Raw genomic sequence first — 24,997 nt, 5'->3', positions numbered from 1 at the left:
GATCCTCTACGATAATCGGAAGCGCTCATCGCAATGGCTGAACCCTGGCGAACCAGCCAAATCATGCCCTAAGCGAAAATTGACTTAAAAAAAGTTGCTTGTAAGTGTTTGGTGGACTAGTGCCGGTGTCGTTCACTACAGCTTTCTTAAATCTGGCCAGACGATTACGGCAGATATCTATTGTCAGCAACTGCAAACCGTGATGGAAAAGCTAGCTGCTAAACAACCGAGGCTGGTCAATCGCTCTAGGCCACTGCTGCTTCAGGACAACGCTAGACCACACACTGCACAACAGACGGCTACCAAATTAGAGGAGCTTCAATTAGAATGTCTTAGACATCCACCGTACTCTCCGGACCTTGCTCCAACAGATTACCATTTTTTTCGCAATTTGGATAACTACTTGCAAGGAAAAAAATTCAACTCCGATGGGGCAGTCCAAACCGCCTTCAAAGATTTTATTGATTCCCGCCCGAATGGTTGTTTTAGTAAGGGGATCAATGAACTACCTATGAGATGGCAAAAGTGCATACATAGCAATGGTACATACTTTGATTAATTTAATATATTTCATTTTAAAAAAAAACGACTTTATGTTCCTCCTGTAGAAAACGCCAATTTCATATGTAAGGACCTAATAATATAATGATGTAAGTATTTGTTGTTTATAGGTATTACATTTTCCAGCGAACACAACTATAAATATTGACGGATTTCTTTGTGTAGTAATACACAAAAAAAATTGTGGCGGACTCCTAGCCACTAGTTCAGACGAAGATCAACAGATGGCGCTCTGAACGCAATACAGAGAAGATGTATGGAAACTACGCAAATTACTATGAAAATCCTACATCGCGCATTCGAAGTTTCTCACCTACTCTGCAATATATATAGAAATCCCCAACGCTAACCGTTGGGCAGCTGCCCGCCAGGCCACACCACCCGGCCTGGTCGGAGGATCCTCCCTTTGCATGAGGATGCTCCAACATCTCCAGCATCTCCATAAAATCTTCGTAAAATATTCCATGGAAATGTTTACTTACACAATATTTTGGAGAAGAATTTGGATCTTGAATTAATCAGGACATTTTTTTATTATTTTGTGATATAAAAGACACACAGAAAAAACAAAAAACTTTTACTTTTTGTAAAAGCAGCTACTTTAAAAAAACTGTGTAAACTATGCCTTAAAATAACGCAAATATTTGTCTAAGCTAAGATTCAACTCTTGCTACCAACAAATTAGGTCCAAAGTGGTTTGTGCGTTGGTCTACCACGTATCTTTTAAAGCCATATAGGAAAGCGAGTGGGAGTCTTGATGGCTATTTAATGAAATTCTTTGTAACGGCGTAACGGTTGAGATATTCTATTGTTTTTAGAAAAAAGGTTACGTAAAAAGCTAATAGCAAGTAGGTTCTTTTAGGTTTTGTAATCTAGAGAGGCAATTTTCCCTTTATTTCTGAGCAGAGTACGATATTTTTTTTTGACGTTTTGTAATTTTTTTGTATTCAAACTTAGTTGAGTTTAGATTGTATTAAGTTTTCTGTAACATAAAAAATGGCTTATTTATTTCCTTGTTACCTAATTTGTAAAGCGCAAAATTGCTTGTACTAGGATACTTTTCTAAACTAGGGCAATGTTGCAAACTTATAAATTTAGCCAGACCACTGCCCTAGGACACCACAAGAAAACGGTTCTAAAAGTCCATCCTTTTCCCTGTCCGTTTATAGAAGGAACAGTAATAGATTCTATATTTTACATCATTCCTGAACGTGCGAGCTGAAATTGGGTGTAGGAAACTATTTCTTATATCTTGTGAAATAGGGTTTGATTCCGTTTCAGGGTAGTGATGATAGAAAAGTCTTTAAACTGTTAGGACATTGGCTCCCAGGGTGAGGTCTGTTCGAAGCTTTAATGTTTATCCATCTAGGATAGCAGATTTTAGATTGAGAAAAATGCTGAATTTTCAAGATTCTTATTCAAAAATAACTGAATTAAAAATAAGACAAATGCTAAAGACTTTTGATTTAAACACATTGGCTTGTATTTTTTTTTTGTAAGCAATATGATAATGTATATTTTGACTGCTCTATATTTTAGTTTCAAAAGCTTTGTAGTCGGTTATAGTGTGTACGTAGACAGCACAATAGTCCTGCATGAGAATGCAATACCGTCGGACTATCCGGCTGTCACGCGGATTCCACACTACGCAGTTTTCAAACACGGTTATTGCAGCTGCTGCCGCTACATGGGTTCGTTATCGACGTAGATATACGCCACTATATCGCGATAAGCGATAAATGCGGCGCTGTGATTGGTGAAAAAACGAGTTTATCGACATTGATATGTTCCATCCACAAGTTTTATAGAATATTGCAAAATTTAGGTTACATTTCGGGGTCAAACCTTTGCTTAGGTTATAATAACGTTGCTATGATGATATAGGGAAAGGCATATAAGAGATGAATATGAATAATTGTACTATTTAATAAAATTATAATCATTGTAACATAGATACCTACATTTATTTTTGCATGAGCACTTATAGACCCCGTGACAGATCACGGTGGCGGGAACTACATCGACAAGAGCAAGGCTCTTACCCATAGCAAGTGACTAAATATTATATTATTTTTCTAATGTGATGAAAATTTTCCGCTCTCCGGTCCGTGTGAACGAACCCTAACAGAACACCCCGACCCGCCTGCCCGGCAGTCAATTCACAGTTACGATTGTCGCCCATAAATTTCATATTCAAAGTGCAAAGTCAACCGTCCCGCCCAACTTCATCCTAGCAACTCCCGATGTCGAATCACCTTGCATAGTAATCCGGCTTAATCTCAATGTGTTGCCGTCCTAATTACAGTCAAACTATAAAGTCCTGACATCAAAGAGTACGATTTTGCTAAGACTTTTTATGATTATAAGTTATTTACTTACTTTAACATACATTTCAAAAATAAAATACAACTTACCGATTGATTATGGATTTTTAACGGATTTGTCCTTTAATAAATATAAAAGATCGATTAAGTAAATACGATCTCAAACAATTAATTAGGATCCACTTCCGTTTTCACGACTTTATAGTTGGACTGTACCTACAGCCTAAAGCTTTAGTACTGTGTAGTTGTAATTTGTTATATTCACTTCTGGTTGGGAATATGGACCTCTCTTGTAAGGTATGGATGATATTGTGTAAATGGCTATATCAGTGTGAATTAGTTGAACTTATTATTGTACTATAGGCTCAATACTGTAATTCCCTAAGGGTTGGTCAAAGGTAGAGTGATTCCCCCTTATATAAAAATAGCTGTTCCCGCGAGGTTCGCTTCGCCTTGAAAAGTTTTCCCGTGGGAATTCCGCGATAAAAAGTAGCCTATGTTCTTTCTCAGGGTCTAGACCAAATATACTGTATATTAGTTAGGATTAGGATGATGTACTTACACACGTTAAAGATGCGAACCGTATCGCCGTTTTTGGAATGAGTATTATAGTATAGGTATTGCATTTCGGGTACACATCTGAAATCTAACGCGGATTTTGGCTGAATCCATGAATAATATGGTTATCAAACGTGAGTTGATATTATTTCAATGATTTCTTTTACTCCTAAGAAATACCTACTCCAATCTATTAAACAAGGAAGTTTTGAAAGCTTACACTTGCTAAAAGTTCGTAACATTTTCCTTAATAATAATAAAGTGAACGCAAGCCCTGAGATATTTTTGTATAAAATACACCGCCCCGCTTTTCATTTTTCTCTTGTATAAGATGAATTATTGTCTGTGTTCAGGCTATTGGTTACAGCAACAATGTTTCCATGTGAAATATTTCTCATTTGGCGCTGAAGTTTTCAAGATTATCAATTTTTTAACCGACTTCGAAAAAAGGACGAAGTTTTCATTAATAATTCGTCTGTATGTATGTTTACTTTTTTTTTCAAATATTAGTGAATGTATACGGCAGGAATATAGTTTAAAAAGGTTCCATTCGAGAGAGCCTGCTACAGGTACTTACGCCCCCACAGAGAATAAAATAGAATAGTGAATAGTATAGTAAAACAGCGTCACTACAACTCATTCGGTGAGCCACTAGCTATTTAGTAGCAAACATAAACAAACATAAAAGTGATAAAAACTGTATATTGTACATTACTAGCAGCTATTCTGCGAAGCTCGTATCCGTAATATCCCCCCTTAGTATGTACTTAAACCAGCCGCAGCCGCAAGCAAAATCTAGATAACTAGGTATTACACAAAGACCTGTCTGCAACGCCTAAGATGTTGCGCTACACAATAAGGAGATTGAGTTACAACGGTAGCAGTTATTTTTCTTTTTTTAAGTATCCATGGCTTCTAGTGATGTTACAACTTCAACGTGTAAAGTTCATAATTAAATGTCAGAAATTAATTAAATTATTGTATATGTAAAATGTTTTAAGTGTGTCAGAAACACCAAACATTATTAAAAAAAAAATCCATCCAATAGTGAAAATACAGGAACTATGTACTGATAAACCTATTTAACGTAGAAATAGCATTTGCAGCGGTAGAGACCAATTTGATTTTATTTGGTTCCGATTGCTGCAGGGGATACTAAAACCAAACGTACTAGGGTTTGTCACTGCCACGACTAAAACTAAATTAGAAGTACTTAAGTTAATAAAACTTACGAATATATTTAAACTATAAACGTACTTATACCACTAATAGTACCTATATTTTTTGACCGAAAAAAATACATAGGTGAATGCGTTAGAGGTATTATTTATTGTAAGACCCTGTACCTATACGATTGGTCCAACATCTCTCCTACCAAGTGTGTTAGAAGTTGTTGTCTAGAACCAACGTCTACCTAACGATGCGGCCACGACACGTTTCTGCTATCGACGTAAGCCTGTGATTCGAGTCTGCTATTTTATTGACAGCGTCACGCTGGCACTACATCTTCATGAGTTATCATGACGCTAAGGCCATTGAAAAAGATTAGCTGTGTTTTCGCAAAAAAAAGTTAACCATGTTAACTAGGAGTTTAACCCGGTATTTAGCAGACGCGTAAGGTTTTTACAGCTAAAATCATTTAATTTCTTTCAACGTAGGTATACCTACATACTTTGTATGAATGTATAGTAAGAACGAAAACTGAAAATAAAAATCTGTGTTCTTAACACTAGATCTTTTATTTTCATCAAGATACGGGCGTGGCGTGGCAATTTGTTACTTAGTTTTAGCAGAATAGCACCGTCGGCCGGATACTTTGCTAAACTACTTAGGAATGTTGCAACCTCTGCATCGCAATGCATATACTCTCTATATACCAGTGTAGATACATAAGGCATATACTGCATATTTGAGGTTAAAAGTTGAGGTAACCCACCGCCTGCCGCATTAATAATTCAAGTTTGTGATGAGATGGAGGCGATCATAATGGAAGCTGAAAATATTGATAAAAGAGCGACTAAATTTAGCGAACATTTTTTTACCTCACAATCGCTATGCTAAAAGCGGTATATTTAATAGGATCATCGGTATGTATACTATGTATGTACCTATTTATTTTAGGTATAATATATACATATATTAATAATATATAATATTTTGGGACATCTCACACACTACCTCCGACGCCAAGCTAGGCAGAGCCTGTAATATAGGTATTGCACAACTGTAATTTCATTGCTTGCGAGTGTATTTGCATTCGCAACCTAATTGCACTTTTCAAGAGATCAAATCAAGCCACATTTCAAATGAGGACGAGCATTCTATTTTCAAACTCATTTTAACGTCGAAAATGTACAGCTAAAATCCAATGAAACTTGGAATATATTCAGGACGACACAAAGGCCGCAGATACCAAAGAGGCCGTATACGTATAGCCCAATAAAACATTCAGAACGCACCATACGTTCGGGAAGGAAGACGTAACTTGTGCAGTTCAATGCGAATCACAGACAGAACCCCTGGGTTTCTGAACGTATATCGTAGGATTTCTGCTCGTATGCTTGCCGCGTCGGAGATATTTGCTGTGCATTTCTGAACGTGTATACGTTTACGAATTCGATATTTGAAATGGATCTGGGACTGATACGCTGGATGTGATGCGAAGGCCATTGACCGAACAGCTAACTTGTGAAAACTTAAAACAATGACTAGATTATTCTAAAACTATATACGGTTCTATAATATTAAACGATGTTATAAACCTTACTGAGAAAAAAACAACCATCGTATGTATTTTATCGAAACTCAAAAAGTTTACGAATGATATAAAATTAGATGTGCACATTTTTTACTTATTGAAAAGGTACTTATAGACTCAGCTTAATTTATAATATTATAAAATAACAATTTCATCTGTATGACTTTTGTAGATCACTGTACATTGCACAGGCGGCCATGTGTGAAATGCTTGTGACGTAGCTACAAAGAAAACCGGAGAAATATTTCCGTTTGGTTAAACAATGATGCTAACTGAATGTGTTAACAATCGCACTCTGAGGGTGACTTTCACAAGTTTTTTAAACTCTTTGGGACAATAAAAAAATGATAACCAAAATCAAATTCTATTTTTACATGGTTTGTTTGAAGTTTATTATTATTTGTAATTCTTTCCCCAGTGATCCAAATATATTTCATAAAATATATTCCGTGTTTTAAGGAACTTTGAAAAAAATAATAATAGAAGTTTTACATTTTCTGAAGCACATAAAAAGACAATCGGTAGATAATTAACAAAGAATTTTGCGAAACAAAAATCCAAATGCCTTAAATATGTCACATGAAAAGCCTCTTCCAGCCCGAGGCAATTTGGAATGGTGTATCTTTACGGACGTATTATTATGTTTCCCTTTTTTTAATTACAATCAAACAGGAGACTATTTTTGTAATATTGTATCCGAAAAGTTTGGTCATCTTGGTTGCTCAATGGCTAGTTTGAGTAAATTTACCTATGCATTTTTACTTTTTTTAGGTAGGTACATTTTATACAGAACTTTTATATAGTTACTAACTTCATATAATAATTGTTTATTGTATGTTTGGTTGCATTCGTTCCATTGCATTGTAAAATGTTTGTAGGCTGTCTAATGTGTCCAATAATGTATGTTTCTATTCTATTTATTTAAATGTAAAAAAAAAACTTTTAGTGCTCCATATCTTAGGTTGAACCAAGTCCACGGCCATGTAACTAGTGGTTCCAAGTAAGAGCAAGTTGGTGAACTCAATCTAGCCATGTCCGATACAGACTTCTCAATCAATGTCATAGATTCCGTATCTACGAACCTATATATCTATAAATACACAATGTTTTATGTTATATCAAATCAAATCAAATCAAATCAAATCAAATCATTTTATTTGTGAACATAGGTATAGTCATAACAGGTGTTTTACAGTATTTTTTGCGCTATGTTCTGCACGTAGGCATACAAAATTTATTAAACATACAAATTAACATAAACAAAACATGCATATCTTTTAAACTATTCCTATTAGGTATGTATAAATAAAGCATGCATCTAGATATAATTGTTTCATTCCTACAATAAAAATAAAATATATTATAAACAGTCCATAATTATGTCAGATAAATCTATATAATGAAAAAACAACATAATAATAATAATACTAGGAAATGTCAACAGAATATAAATATGATTAATTAATGAGCCGTTTTCCTTGACAGCTGTCAGTTGAGCTTTTGGGTAAGCCGATAGATGGCGTGAAAACGCAGTGTACCAACTGTCAAAAATTACATAGAGAGCAAAGAGTACTAAACTCAGAATAAGAACTCACTAGTTGTGATTAAATGTCGGGTGGTAGCGCGAGCCATCCTTCCGAGTCTCAGACTGCATGTGGCTTGGGATAGTGCTAAGTATTCTGTGAATAGTTCTACCCGCGCCGTCACGTAGTGTTCTTTTCTCTATGCGCGCCGTTTGAACGGGTGCTGCGTGCGAGAACTGATTTTCTATTTTTATTGGCAGATTGGCAAGGGACCATGATCCATAGTCCTTAGGCATTATTACAGTATAGCAGTCACTATCACAAGAGTCACTATCTCACAAGAGTCACTATCTCAAAAGAGTCACTATCTCAAGTGCACTAACTCTACAGTATCAAGGGAGGAGGAGCAGATAGCTCAAATACAACACAATTAATACAGGAGAAACACAAGGAAACTGAGAAAACTTGAAAAGAACGGCTGTACGCACAATCGCACTGAACGCTGAAGCAACAGTGACATCGACATCATAGAGAAAATAATACTACAATTCTACCTACCTACGTCACTTTCACATTTCGTTAGCCTCACAGAATAACATATTGTGATCTGAGTGTGTTCTGAGGGTATGAAAGTTGGTACAACCCCAGACAACGCCATCTATTTCTCCAAAAAGGAACTTTTTTTTTTTTTAACAAACGCCTCATTACAATGAAATGTCAGATAAAAATTCAATAACAGAATAATAACATTTTCCGACTAGAAGATTGAAAAGCTTTTTCCTAAACTGTACAGTATCTAAGTCTTTTATTACATTTGGAATTTTATTAAAAATTAATGGAGCCATGCATGATACATTGTTTCCCATTAAAGCAGTCTTATGTTTTGGTATGCTCAGTCTATGTCTGTGCAGAAAACGTGTTCGGTTTGAGTATGGTTGGGGTGCTTTTTTAAAGAGAGATGGATTTATTTAAACAAACATTGCTATTTCATATATATAGAGAGATATATTATATATTTATATGTTAAACCTTAGTAAACTTTTAATAACAATTAATGTTTAATAGTGTTTCATAGTCATAGAGTAACGAGAAGAAGTATGAAATATTAAGTTATTACGAAACTATTTTTTTCAGATTTGTACCCACGATGTTTTTGAGAAACAGATAGGTCTATATGTCAATTTAGGCGTGAATACACTACAAAATAAGCAAAGCTGGCATAACATTTTTACCTATTATCATTCCTTCCCTGCAAAGCCCTTTAAATATCTAGTCTCAGCACCAAGGTTTTCCATCTAAAATCCAGTCCTTGAATCGTAATGGAGTTATAAGACTGAGACATCAGCGTTTCAGCTTAAAGTCGTAATATTCCTGAGATCCCAGACGTATCTAGGTACCCTAAGTAGAAAAGTTGAAGTGAAGAGCTGTGTTTTTTTCTTCTCAGGAACTATCAGCTAACAGAGAAAGTTTTAAAATACTTTTCCCTTGAGGCATGATACCCTCCAAATGGTTTTATGACATTGTTCGGACAGAGCCAAGTTTTTGTACTAAACTATACAGAAATCAGAAACTATCTCAAGTTTGCGTTGTGTTCAGGTTTGTACACGGAAAAAAGGAATTGTGTAGTATAAATTATAGAGTTCTGAAACTTTTAAACGTAAAAATATTCTCCAAACATACCTTTTAAAAAAATCATATAAGCATACATAGGTACATAAGGACTTCAAAATATTCCACGTTTGATTGATAGATGCTTGGCTGGGAAATAAAGTTAGTTTTCCATAGTTTTCCCTTTGAAAACAGACAAATAAGATGATATGGATTTCACAGCTGCCACAGAACTCATTCTATATTTTTCAAAGTAGGTAGGTACTTATACCAAATAATTTCAGTACATACTGAAAATCTTTTAAAATATACATTGAAGTGCGGAGTATTCCTCTTGCTAAAGGCTGCTTCCGTAGAGCTGTGGTTTGACGCTCCATTTATCATAGAAATACGGATATCCTCGATAGTTCTGTGCCCAGCGTGAGAACCTTACGTTTATTTGACTTTAGCCTTTAAACGTTCGAAACACAGTTGGTTTTAAAACGGTAGCCTTTGGAAGTTTTAGTTATAAAGATGTCAGGATTTCACTTAAGCACTCGGATGTGAGTTTTAGATTACTGCGTATTTCACTTGATTTTTAATTACACATGACATAGTTAGGTACCTAATAAAACAACATAAATACAAAAGTTTTTCAGATTGTATAATGGTTTTATTTTATTGATTCGGAAGGCAAAAAATAAATTTATCAAGGTCAAACTAAAAAAAACCAGTGGAAAATTTACGAAAATATTCTTCTTCGAATTTTAAACAAGAATTCAGGGTTTTGACAGCATTAAAATAAGAATTTGTTCCCTCAGAATCGACATCAGTAATTAAGTCTAGTTAAAAAAACCGACAGTCATATACTTTAAAGCCATGTCCTTAGATAAATCATTATCCGCTACAACTTCCGATAAACCTAAGAAAACAAAATAAAAACACGGGACCGCGCAGACATAAAGCCACACACTCTGTCCCGCTCATTTACTACACACTTCGCTTAGTGTTCCATTAGCTAGAGTGAAACAGATGTAGCGTGTCGCTCCAGGTGCGATTAATTAATCCTTACGGGGAAAATCCTTGGATAAAGCATTTGAACTACAAGGAGGTGATTCTGGGGGCCATTTTCAACTACAGGCATTTAAATTCACGTGTAGTATGTCAATGTTATAGTAGTGCAATAAAAATTATGACAAACGTATTATTACTAACAAAAAAACTAATACATAATACGTACTAAACAGCGAAAAGCAGAAGGTTCACCTTTTGAATACACAGACAACAAAAATGTGAGCAATGCGTCAATGGAGTAGGAGGAAATTTACAAATATGTACATAAGTACCCGTAATAATTCATTTTTATATTATTGTTTTGTCATAATGTCGCATTTTAAGTCTTATATCGGATGTCACTTATCGAATGCGCCGGGATTGCCCTCTAGATAATAGAAATAATCCATTTTAAACTCACAAAAGGATAACATGCTATAACGGAGAGTTCAATTTATTTTTTAATTGATTGTGCTAATCTTTATGGCAGGTAGAATTACTTAAGATCAATTATTACATTATTGGATATATTCGCTTGTAAATTGAACGGATTACAATTTGAAAATTAAATCTAGTAGGTTTTTATACAGGATGTTGCAAAAAGGGTATACTATGCCGAAACCTACATGTGCAGCATGATATATCTAAGCCCAAAACTGAAATCGAATTGAAAAATGTAAAAAATAATTCATAGAAACTTTGTTGGTCACGTGACTTTTTACGGTGGAGAATGTTTTTTTTTCATAATTATTATGCTCACGACCCTGAATCTACACAACCTTATACCAGTGAATTCAACTTTGTTAATATGAAGTTGCTAACGGGAATCCGATTCGTGTACAAATTTGATAAGTTGCACAAAGTTTTAAGAAGCACTTTAAGAGCCTGTTGTTGTACAGTTTTAAAACAAGCATACTGATACGTGATTTAAATAATTCTTACCAGCTTACACTGTTGTCGCGTAAGACATAAAGGGCCTTTTCACAATGTCTGGATACTTGTGAAGCTGTGGATTAAATATATGCTGTCACTGTCTAAAACATAATTACAGAGAGTGACAGCATGTCGTATATGCGACAGGTATGCATTATCCAGATATTGTGAAACAGATCCTAACTTAACTAGGACCTCACCTAAATAAGAATAATGTTCAAATCTGTTCCTACTAAAGGATGCGTGGCATAGACTGCTTCAAGAAATATGGTCGAATTATTATACTATTTTATTTAAAAATATATTATTTTATGAATCAAATAAAGTTATTGCAATAAATATGTTTAAAATTATACAATAGGAATCGACGATAAAGCAAATTATTTTCTAGAAATCACGGTGAAGAACGTACGAACGAACTGAAAATAGACTAAAATATCTAGCATGATTCAATGAAATAGTTTTGTTTGCACGCTTCGATGAAAAACGAAATGTATTCACGCCAATAACTAACGCGTGCTTCAAAATAAAATATTTTTTATTCAGAACTGTTGCAGGCGCGGCCTGTGCAAACATTATGCACGTACGTAGCACCATATTTACAACTACACCATTCAATAATACACTCGCAAGCAATGAAAAACTTGCACTGAGAAAAGCACAAACTTACTGCAAGCCACAGTCAAACCATATTAACATATTTTATGGTTTTGTGGGATGTATGTCTTATGTATTTATTTTAAAGTGTTCGGAAAATTTTACTAATTTTAATCTATAAGTAACAAGATAAAATTAAATTGAAATAAAGATTTATTCTATTCTATTGTATTCTATACTCCTAAACGGAAAAGGCTAGCTTAATGACGCCCTCAGCAATATTGAAGTAAATTTAACAGCTCTTACAGATAATCATGTGTTATAACCAATTATGTATATGCCTGTTTTTATAAATAAAAAAATATATAAATATGTTTAACTCTTGGCTTGTTACTTGCCTATACTAAACTTTTATGTACAATGTTATTCCTCCATTAGCATTCATTTCATTTCATGTTTTGGTTCGAAAGTGGGAGTTGCGCGTTGTTCAACTTTGTTGTAATTTTACGAAACTCAGTTGCGGAAACTTGGTAGGGAAATAATTTTAAATAATTTGTTTGTTAAATTAAAATTAAATCTGCTTAACTCTATTTACCTATTTATTATTTTTTATCTAAAGTTATGTTAATAAATATGTAATAAGAAGTATTAGTTAATACTTAAGTATATTTTTTATCGTGACGTAAATGGAATATCTTTATTTGATTTGGTTAAATGTGATACAGATACCCAGAAACGTTAAACTTATAATTTTATTTATAAAACAGAGTATAAACTATAAAGCCCTCTCGTCCGTCATGGGTAAAAAAATAAATAAGAATACATACATCAATACAAAATACAGAAACAGTACAAACACATTTTCGTAAAAAATAAACCTGTGCTTTTCTGTAGTAATAACAGGTATCGATATGAAATATCTCACATGTAAAGGCTGGTAATGGTCACCTCGGCCGTCGATTATCGATAAAAGCACTACTGGTAACCCAAAACTGGGTCTTGTACTGATCGTTCTGTATTTATTTGTTATACATATAAATATCTACCTGTAAAAAACCGTTTATGTGACCTTCGTGAGAATGAATCCAGTTTGTACGATTGAAATAATGGTCATACAACTGTGTTTGTGAGATGAGCGTCCTAACTTCAGAAGGGCTAGTACGGGGTGCATCTAAGACGTGACAAGAGTTTTACATCGCGCAGTCTCAAAAGCGAGCGCGACGGAGAATTTTTGTCTTAATAGCGCCCCGTGCTACAAGGCCAGGCCGATACATTAAATTTGTACAAGTGAAATTGGAATCATTCTCTTATCTTTAAAAAAATACCTAATGTTACCTAAATCCATAGCACTCCGGAACTCCACCAATATTTTATTTTTAGCTCTCAAACTTTATTATATTGGAACAGCGAGGTTAACTGAATCAAATAATATGAGTTTATTATTATTTGTGTGGTCATTATATATTATTGTTTATACAATAAATTATCGGCAATTTATGATTTCGAAATGATGTAAGTATATATTATTATGGTACATTTTCTGTTTGATTAAGTTATCGAATCACACACTGAATCCATTCGAATAGTATAACAATGTTATCTAGCAATACATTGATTTCATCAATGCACTGTTGATGACTCTTTGGCACTCTCCCACAATATACAACAATTAAGCATTTGACAAGTTGCCAGCTCGACCTTTTCAGTCCAATATAGTAAAGTTAGCACTCTAAAGACAGAACAACAGATTTTTATTCATAGTAAAATAACTCCAGAACACCAAGTAAGTACCTCTGTTCTGCCCAAACGTGGCCATAATTTCAATATAAACTTCGTAACAACGGTTTCAACTTTAATGCTACAAAGTAAATTATACATTTACATACCTACAAAGTAACGAAAATGAAGAGAGTATACTGCTTGAGAATTTCATTTCTGATGAAATGTTAGGTAGCTACTTACTCTAAATGCTTTTTCTCGGAAGGAAACTCTTTATCAAAAGGGCGAGTGAGGTTTTACTGTTTGCTATTTGGCCAAAGAAAAGGGTTAAACGAAGTTAGCTCTTTATTCAAAGGAAAATTCATTTATTTGCGTATTCTAATCATTTTATTCCTACTTTTATATAATTTAAAAAAATACTTGTCAGTACATTATTAATTTGTAAGTACTTAAAAAACGTTTTAGTGTAAATTATTGAAACCGTAGCGCGTAGCAGAATTGTAGCGCGCTACGTAGCGTGGTACTTGAAGAATACTAGTGCTGCCACCTAGTAGTGATAGCACGAAGCGAGGTCAACAAACACTACTAACGTATTTTAGCAACAGATGGCACTGTTTTATATTTTAACATATTTTTATGACATGCTGCGTGATTTATTGAAGTTTGGGAATGTAAGAAATACTTAATAATTTTATTTTACAATGCATATATACTTAAGTATATATAAGTGGCGTGCTTTGGGAAAGGCCTACGTCCAGCAGAGAACTGCTATAATATGTTGATGATTATATAAATAATGCCCAAATTAATTATTGGTTCACCATTTCGTTATTGCTTCGTACACGAGGCCATGTTTATAAGTTAAATGGCATGTTTCTGTTAAATGTGCACTAGTCATAACTTCTTTCAAGTAACCTAGGTTTAATTTTATTCTTTGACTGTGGTGAAAATTTTAAGTCTAATTGTGTGTCTAGAGACATTGCATTGTTTGCCATCAAGGCGCTAAGAACAAATATGATAGACAAAAGTTTCAGCTGTTGAAGGATCTTGATTCATTAGGATACTAAAGTGTAAATATAAAATATTTATAACTATCAGATAGTCAATATTTACAAATTGGACATCCTGGCCTATATACCGATGAATTGTTTTCATTACGTTTTGGTAACACTGTAAATTCACATCCGTTTTACGCTGTTCAAGTACCTAACTAGGTACCTACGTTCATTATAATATAATTATTTTGGTTAAATTATTTTAAATTTAAAACCAATAAAATATGATAGCTACCAAATGTTTATTTGGTTTTGAAAAAACAAGATTTTTACTAGTAGAATCTAGTAGTTTTTTTTTCTTATAAGTAATTACAAACATTCTAAATTATTCCTTTTATATATATTTTTTGAATCTCATTATTAAATTTAACCTAAATGAAAAACTACTACTATTTTGCGGCTATGGGGACACCACTTAGCTTTCTGGAAATTATAATAAAATCAAGATAAAAAGAGGGTAGGTATTTGACTAATCTACCTAATTTGAGACAGATACTAAACACCGCATACATATAATTTTGAAAACATAATAAGTAAACTTAGTTCACGAAACATAAACAAAGATACCGATATCAGTCATGAAATCATGAGTGTAGCGCGAGGTTTCGGCACGAACCTTAGATTAACAATATACGACCATGATGGTATGAGACATACAAAAACAGAAATCTATCCGCATTTAGTTTACTGTCAAACCGTTTTAAGCTAAACCTAATGACAACTATTGTACCATCGCACAAAGTCACAAATCTTTTGACAGCATTAATTCAAAAGTAGACGACCGAATGGCGTAGTGGTTAGTGACCCTGACTACTGAGCCGATGGTCCCGGGTTCGATTCCCGGCTGGGGCAGATATTTGATTAAATACAGATATTTGTTCTCGGGTCTTGGATGTGCCCGTAAAATGGCAATAGGCCCGCCCCCTATTACATTGGGACTAACATAACACTCTGGCAAAAAGTGGGTGCAGCAATGCACCTCTGCCTACCCCGCAAGGGAGTACATTAGTACAAGGCGTGAGTGCGTGTGTGTAATTCAAAAGTGGTAGAGGTGGAATGTTATTTGTCGAGACGTTTCTTTTGCACTGACACTCCATCTTGTAAGTATATCGTTAATCTAAGGCTGGAAACATAACATGAAACAATCCGACTGAGCTATGTGTAAACACGAGAATGTAATGACTAAACATTGCAGTATTGCGGGAACAATTGCTCAACACGGTTGCTTAAAATAATTCAGAAACACACCTATAATTTCTTCTAACTTTTCCTGAATTTAGAGACAAAAAATGTTAAACATTGAAATATGTCAGTTTCAGTTGAGATGGAAGTGAGAGAAATATAATTCGGAAATAATTTTTAAGAGATGAATCGAGCAACGTTTATTGCCTTTTTGACGTTGTTTGTCGTCATTACGCTTCAGGTGAGTTTTTTCAAATGTATTATGTTATGCTTATGCCACATAATGTTAATGAATATGTGATTGTTTCAAAGATACCTATATTATGCGGGAATTTTAATTTTACAATGCATTAAAATAAAATTGAGGTATCTGTTTTATTTTATATCATACTTGAAAAATGCAAGCTCAACACAGGCTTTCAACGTTTATGGCCGTGTAAAGAGGCTGCTTACACCATTACACAAAATATCATTCACATTTTTGAATACAGAGCACGTTTACTTTTTACGACACCACACGTATAAACCAATATCTAAACACCTTTCATGGTTTGTAAAATACGACGTAGTGTGGTTATGTTATGAATAACTACAATAAATGTACAGTTGTCTTAGATTAACCATATTATATAAGAACAACAAAAGATGGAAAGTCTGTACAAAAGAAACATCTCGACAAATAACACCTCACCGCTTAGCTCTTATTTTACATTGATACAAGCTAGGGACGCGTGTTATACAGCATGATATAAAAAAAATACAATAAGCCGAAATTGGTGACTCTGGGGGTCATTCTAAACAAATTTTATCCTACGACTATAGATACTTCGTATACCTAACTATACCCTTTCTCCAACATCCTGTGTATGCGAAAACATAAAAAACAGCTAGGTATCTACCTATACATCGAAAATGTGCACCGGGTGTCCGCTCAACGCAGCTTAAGTTGTACAAAGAAACTTTAAATTAATGTCAGCATTAAATATATCGCCGCCTTGCTTTGACAGCATACGGACAGAAAGAGGCAGACATAGAGTTAATGCCAACATTAGCTCAATGTACCTTTTTGCAAATCAGCATTAGCCCCTTAAATTTCATTCCAGACGACAGACTTCCAAGAGAACCTCATCAATGGGTACCGCGCGCTGATCTCAGACATCCAGGTCCGGACCACCAAGTCCAGGGAGGACATGGACACCCTCATCTCACAGATCAAACTGCTGATGAAGAATGAGGCTGATAAGGCTATCAACTACATGACCGTGTATCTTGAACAGATCTCGCTTTACTTTCAGGTTTGTTCAGTACATAAATAAATGATTAATCCTTTGAATGCCAATCAATGGTCCCTCGTATCACTGGAACGTACATAAGTAATATTGCGTCGGCATTTATTACGTTAATGGCTAATAAATGCTGCAAAAAAAAACGCAGCTAGGATCGGACTTAGTATATCACTAATGGCTGCAGTAATTATTAACAAAAGTAGAATACCAATAATGCTCCCAATATTAGCTAGCTGTTACAACAGGTAGCCATGTACGATTGTAGAGCATAGACAATTTTATTTGTAAAGTGGTCAGGTACAAACAGACATTCATCCATGTTTTCAAGCGGTTTTTTATACTAAAACGTACGACGACCTACACTGTGATGGATTCTACATGACCTGACCAAGTAACTATAAAATAAAGTACCTACCAACAACTAAATCTCTCACCCCCAGGTGATAATCCACGACCGCAAGCCTCGCAACGGCACGTACTGCCGAGAGAGCATCGTGAAGATGCTCGGGGAGAGCCTTCAGCTGGCTGACGAGAACGTGACCCTGTGCCTGGCTCTGGGCTACCAGCGGGTCCAGCGACTGCCAGGTATGTGGATAATTCCTTATAGTTTCTGGGCGCCTGGTACTTTTGACCATTTACTCGATACATAAGTAGTGACCCTGTGGATGACGTTGGGCTACCAGCGGGTCCAGCGACTGCCAGGTATGTGGATAATTCCTTATAGTTTCTGGGCGCCTGGTACTTTTGAGCATTTACTCCCCTGGTACTTAAACTTTTTTTTTAAGGGCTACAAACACGTTTAAGTGATGCTGTCGCTGGCCAAAAGCAAAAAAATATATGTTTTTTTTTAACTATTATAAAGCGATGTAAACGATCGAATAAAATATATTAAAAAACATGCATATTCCCTATTATCTCTCATGGAACGCGGGCTACTGATAAAGGCCCGGCGGGCCGCAGGATGAGTATAGCTGATTTATTCGATACAATATGTAGTGACCCTGTGGATGGCGTTGGGCTACCAGCGGGTCCAGCGACTGCCTGGTATGTGGATATTGTCTTATGGTTTCTGGACGCCTGGTACTTTTGAGTGTTTACTCGACACATAGTGGGTGCAGCAACTGCCCGATAAGTGAAGACTTCCTTATAGTTTCTGGCCACCAGGTAATTTTCAGTATTTACTTGACAGATAGTGACCCTGTGCAATGTGCTCTGGGCAACCAATGCAGTGGGTGTAATGACTGTTTCTACTGCCTTATAGTTTCTGACCACCTGGTACTATTGAGCGTGATCCAGGACGATTTATAAATTTATAATAATTGCATTGGTGCAATTCTGGAATCTCTAAAGCCTGGAATTGGCTGAAGTACTATGAACTTTTAGATTAGTCAGAGGATATCACCACTCCACATTCTACGTAGTTATATAGTATCGCAGGTAATTTCAAAAGGTAATTTCAAACGCAGCACAAAAACATAGTACTTTCTGCGTCGCCTAATTACTGCAAAAACTACACACGCTAAAGCGACACTCGGTTCGCGGATTATATCTCATTTGTGTTTGAAATAAAACAAAGACAAAGGTTTGTGCTAAGAACCAAGAACATTACTGTTGCACTGCATGCCTTTGTTTTGCTCTAATGAGTGCATGTTTAGGACTCCTACGGAAAATAAAGTAGTATAGGTACTTTAGGTACCCACATATTTTTCTTACTTAAACGACTTTAGTTTAAAATACAAAAAACATTAGTTAACTCAAAAATTATACCTACGTAATAAATATCATACTAATGCCATCAACTTAGGTACTCATGGGGCCGAGATAAGAAGAAGTGTATTGCTGTATCTAAACATTCCTGTGAAATATGGGAAGTGGCAAATGGCCATACCCAAGAAATGTGTGTATTGTATCGTGAACAAAACAAAATATGAAAGAAACTGAAAACTTCCTTTTTTGGTCGAAGTTTAAAATAGACGAAATTACTTAGCCCGTGCCTAATTGGGAACACATGTATAGCCAACTCACTCAAAGGGCCCCGTGGCCCTGTGGGGTCACTCTTTATGACGAAAAACCAAGTTTCGGAGCTCTACTGCGCGAGCCACGACTCTATCTCGTTGTATTAAACGTGCCGATTGCATGAAAGCTCTCGTTCGTTCGTTTTTCTTCAATATAGAATAGCCCTCCTGTACATAATATATCAACAGTACATAATGTACTTTCGTTTCTGGCTGTTGTTTTAGGACCAGCTTTGTCCCTATACCTCACGTTATCTGTTTGCGAAGGGAGGTGTTTAATATTAAACGTCGTGGTGAAACAACATTGGACTGGTGTCGTATCAAGTTAGAATAATATCAAACGATTTGCCAGTTGATAGGGGGAACTGAAATAAAGAACGCGTGGCGGCTGAAAATTATAATGTGTGTGTGTGTGTAAGAAATACCCAGAGCGAGCACCGATACAGACAGAACATAGGTAATAGACTTTCTTTCACTAAAATGGCAATACCTAAATATGAATGTCACTGTGGTAGGTATAATTTTTAAAAAGGGCGATGATCATAATTTTCTAAAAGTAGTGCTATTCGTATTGTAAAATGGATGGCATACAATACAACCACAGTTATCCTCTGAACACGATTTTACATAGCAATGTTTATGTTTTTGAACCTGTGATAAAGGATTTTGAAATTATACAGGCTGTTCAAAAAGTGGGTCATTGATGCAATCAAGGAGCAATTCTGAACAACTCTTGTTCTAGGACTTTTTGAGATTCGTGTGTACGACTCAACCCCCTATTCGGCTTCTAAATATGACATAACTTGTATAGATCTGACAGATGTTTTGTCAGGCTAGCGACGCTGCATATGGATTGTTAATTGCTTATGTGTCGGTGGTGGTACGGTAGCTGTATAGGTACTATTGCGGTATAGACACGTGTTTGGTTCAATAACACGTTACATACATTTAATACATATTAGTTTAATACATGCTAGACGCCGAATATTTTTTTATGATTTTATGTTATATCTGTATTTCTACAACCCACAGAGAAGCTGCAGGTCCACTTCGAGACGCTGGAGAACCTGAAGAAGTACTCGGCGTCGAAGCTGTTCGAGTGCCAGAAGCAGCAGCAGGTGGGGGGCAACTGCTCCCATGAGAGCCAGGACCTGGAGCGCACTGTCGTGAGTATTCAGTTTTTTTTTTTTTATGTAGCCAGCCTGTATTGTGTCCCACTGCTGGGCAAAAATATTATATAATATTATCCTTTATTTTTCGAGAGTTTGTAGCGCATAGTAGGTAGCTGTTTGTCCACTATGGCAGCTGATTTAAACCCCCGTCGGAAAATAAGGGTTGTTATAAGTTTAACTAACAGCGCGGCAATCATGTGTGTCGTGTGTAGTGTATCGATTCGTTTCTTTTTTTAAGGTATATCTGGAGTAATATTATAGGATGCATTATATCTTAGTTATAAGAGACTAACTCGTACACGTACACTTACATGAACTACGTGATCATAACGTTGAAAGTCCCACCCTGTACATACATTTATAATTAAACAGGGACACATTAGCCGCGACCTGTAAAATTTGACGCTCATTAAAAACGGCAAGATTGGACCTAAAAGTTTTAATTTAAATTTACTGTTCTTGTTTTAAGTTTGCTTTTACTTCTCGTAAAATGTGTCTTGTGACCTGGATTCGTTATCTTCACTTAAGTATATTTTGTGACTTTTATCAGCACCTATTTGAATTTTTTCACTATTAGATACCAATTTATGAAATTTTAGGTTAAATTGACTTTTCTGCCCCCATATACGAAAAAGCTACAATTTTCATCTTTTAATCTGTTTTTTTTAAGAGAGTAACTTATTCGAACGCATTTTTAGTGATTACCTACGGACTAAAACTTGTTCACAACCGCAAAACAAGTACCAACTAACACTGTTTCACCGAGAAAAGTTGTTTAACCGACTTTAAAAAAGGACGAGGTTCTCAATTCATCTGTGCGTATGTTTTTTTTTGTTTTCCAGTTCCTATACGAGACATCACCATTCCCCGTAGTAATGTCAGAGATCTCCATCCACGGCTTCAAGGAGGTGTCTGACCTCAGCGTGTGTCTCAAGGACATCATCTCTCGCATGATGACCCACTCGGTCAAGGTCATCGGGGACTTCAACAGGTGCATTCATAACATAGAGATGCCCAAGCTGAAGTATTTGTTGAAGTTTATGAAGAAATACGCTTAGTGCTGTAGGAGTGGGTAGCTTGAATAGGTAGGTATAGTTGGAAAAATAGCGCAAATGCGCATTGGCGAGGTTTGGCAATGTCAATTTGTTGATGTAAAAAAATATATAAATTTACCTTTGTAAAATATCGTTACGTAAATGTTTTGTTTACCATTTATTTATTTTTACCATATTACTGGCTTGGGTTGGGTTATCAATGATCAATAGCAATGAACATACCTATAATAAGCATTTAGTTACGATTTTATAATGATACATGTAGTTAAGTAAGTACTATTAAATTTTATTTACTTTATTTACTATTAATTTATCTTAGCGTTAAATGTAGTACCTATTTCAGGAACTGTAAATATTTTTGAATAAACATAACATTATAGAAACTTGTGGAATTACTAAAATACACCTCTTTTTCTTTATTTTATGTGTAATAATAACAGGTTATCAAAATATCCATGGACCCTAGACTGAAAATAAATTACCATAAAAATGTAATTTTAGATATTCATGAGAAATGCCAAGTCGTGCCCGGCAGTCCCGCTAACATATGCATTGCTTCGAGAGAGTGCTCTCAACTTGCAGCCAAATGAAATGAAATAATACGCCTGACTTGATATATTCAATTTAAAATAGGGAGTCCCATCTTGTGTAAACAGGAGAGCACTATTTATTGTTTTTCTTCAAGATTTCAGAAAGAGAAAAGTGTGTAACGGGATTGGGAAGACGGAAGTGTTCATAATAAAAAAACGATGTAATGTAGGTATAATTTAACCGATCGTACCAAAGTAATTAAGTAAGTTCTGATTACTGGTTATAATAATTCATTCAGATTAAATTGTAACTCGTAATAAACCAAACACAGAATCTTCAATACGGCCATTCCTAGCCCTACCAATCTCCAACCTCCTTGAATACCAATAAAGAACCTTAAACCCAGACCTTAATGACAAAGAATATAAAAAAGCACTAACCAGAACCAACGGCACATCCTGTGAGCAGGGCTGGTACTTGAGCAGTCTGCTAAATCTCAGGGTCCTCTGAGCCATGGTCAGCGGCCCCACCGGCCTCGACACATGGATCAGAGGAGACGGCATAGCCCGAGGCTGCGGGGAAGAAAGAGACGGCACCACGCTTCTCCGCACCGTCTCCAAAGGAACAGTCCTCGCCACCAAAGAGTCACTGCCCACAGAGGTCGCACTTCCACTGAACATGTTCATTAAATCGCCTATTGAGCCGCCCCCGCTGGATCCCCCGCCGCCCCTTAGCTTGTCCAAGTCTGTGAGGCTGGAGCCTCGTCTAACTCGCAATCGGGAACCACTAGACGAGGTAAACCCCTGGACTCTTCGCACATCAGCCTCGCTGCCCGAAGGCGCTTTCTTACTTCGCACCATTCTGTCTGCGACTGTCTGAAAGTGCTCACCTGAGCGTTTCGGATTAGCATACAAATGGCGGTGATAACTGGCGGTAATGTAATCAATAGGGCCACGGCCGCCCGCAGGATGGCGCTATCGCGGCTTTTCCGGTGACGTCATCGTCGCTTGCGCAAGTCACAGTACACGAATAATATCTTTGACTGTTGTTGTTTTAGATACCGCTTTCTCTAAACCGCTCTTTACCGTAAAAAAATAACTTTTTTTTTAAATAGCTCTTAACCCGTTCGCGGCGAGTGCGTATCCGATACTGAGGGTGCGTAGTTGCGTTCGGAGTAACTGAGTTGAACTAATGAGGAGATCGGTTCAAAGGCGCGGCTAGAGCGGCGGGTGGTAAACACATACCGAGGTCACTCTAGCTTAGGAAATACGAGGTTTATCATCAGCTGCGCTAACCACGACTCTATCTTGTTGTATTAAAGGCACTGATCGCTCCCGTTTGTTTGTTTTTGCGTTCTAAAGGTACCATCCCGACTCTCGGTCGTCCACGCACTGACTGAGGCGACAAAACGGATTGGAAAGAATAAAAAAATCTCATTAGCATAGCGTTCCCAAATCACAAAAAAGGGATTTGGAAACAAAAATAAATCGATAGAATATTAATTATCAATCAACAAAAATATGAGAAAATACGAATGATTGAGTATGTTTGCATTTCATTTGAAATGACAGAAGGATACTATGGTTTGCTAATTTAATTTTGATAGGATTGCGCGGAAAGTACGGTCAGCTGCATAAGTAGATATACACTTCTGTACCTTGTTAAACTGGCGAACCATAAATGTTTCAATGAATTGATAGGCGGTTTCAGATTGACAAAGTACAAAAGTGTATAGCTACTTATGCAGCTGACTGTACAACACTACAAACTTACCACAGTAACACAACTAAACGAATCTAACAGAGAGGACATTATGTAAAACCTCTTCTGAATATTTATGTGTGTAAATGTATTTATTTTTTCAATCCGCACTGGGAGTACCCATATATCACTGTAAATTGACGTGAAACTGACACTGAAATTTTTGGTATATACCTATTCGTAAATACTACGTGTAATGTAAAAGGAGATCTAGTTCACTTTATCGTCTCAACTGTTAGGTATAGGTTTTTACAATATAACATAAAATTAGAATATTCTGTAAGTACCTACTTCAATTCACAATACTCGTAAGTATTATATAGGAACGAAAGAAGTATAGTTGGTACCGAAACATACAGGATCGATCAGTTTCATCTGTGACCTTTCAGTTGTCAGCCTGCCAGGTCAATGTAATCGACATACTGGGAAACTTTTATTATTGCACCAACATGGTACAACGAGGTTACTGTCAAAATTCCACCCACCCTGTATAAATGGAACCAAAAAGCTAACAAACATACATACCCACAATGTACTTATTTATTACCGAATTCACTCAATTCTTCTAACCCCTACAGGACTCCAGCACAGAGTAATTAAATATTAGTTTTTTATGTAAAAATGTTTAGGTGGTAAGTAAATATGATAAAATCCTAAAAATAAACCTATAGCCGTGTAGAAGGTAAACGTCTCGATAAAGTATCTAATCTATAAAACATCATGAGAAACAGTCCTTCTCCTTTTTTGTGCCTTTTGCTATTACAAACGCAACGCCAGACCCTATAACCAACGCCAATTTCCCAATTTCCCGGGAATTCACTTGGAAAAAAAAATACAAAGTGAACCATCACTCACTTTATCTTTAATACTCTATGTTTCTAGACGTGCCACAGCGTACCAAGGGCAAATCACTAGAGTACCAATTAAGTGCATAGAACTACACCGATACGCCATTTCGCTCTATGCCGATGTGTTTTCTCTGCGGGGCGCCCAGTATGGGCGATGGCCTGATGTGCTTACTGTGTTGCTAGCTGGGCAAGGCTTCGGCCTATGTAAGTATGTGAATATAGGATGTTCAAAAATGTCAGGGTCTTTCTAAACAGCAATGTATTTTACTACGAATTTTGGATATTCGGGAATCAAAAAAAATATAAGTAGATGGCCTACGTTTCTGGGAAAAATTCTATACACATAAATATATTTATTTTCATCAATTTTCAAAATATGTACCTAATGCCATAATTTTTTTGCGAATGTCGCTTTACCCTGTATACATAGGTATCTAGGCTGTAGGCATTGTTTATGCATAGCATAGTGGTGGATCTGA

General features: G+C 35.9%; 1 protein-coding gene across 1 annotated transcript; it reads left to right on the top strand.

The window, feature by feature from the left end:
• Positions 1-15,856: 15,856 nt before the first annotated feature.
• LOC119693136 lies at positions 15,857-21,433 on the top strand. Its single transcript, XM_038115670.2, has 5 exons — positions 15,857-16,091; positions 16,954-17,145; positions 17,577-17,721; positions 20,184-20,317; positions 21,166-21,433. Exons 1-5 carry the CDS (start codon positions 16,035-16,037, stop codon positions 21,379-21,381), a joined length of 744 nt encoding a protein of 247 aa, XP_037971598.2. The 5' UTR covers positions 15,857-16,034; the 3' UTR covers positions 21,382-21,433.
• Positions 21,434-24,997: the final 3,564 nt, after the last annotated feature.

This window comes from Plutella xylostella, chromosome 21 (genome assembly GCF_932276165.1).
Source record: "Plutella xylostella chromosome 21, ilPluXylo3.1, whole genome shotgun sequence".
Taxonomy (NCBI): Eukaryota; Metazoa; Arthropoda; class Insecta; order Lepidoptera; family Plutellidae; genus Plutella; species Plutella xylostella.
The sequence above is the reverse complement of the archived record's forward strand: the minus strand, read 5'-3'. Positions and strand labels throughout refer to the sequence as shown.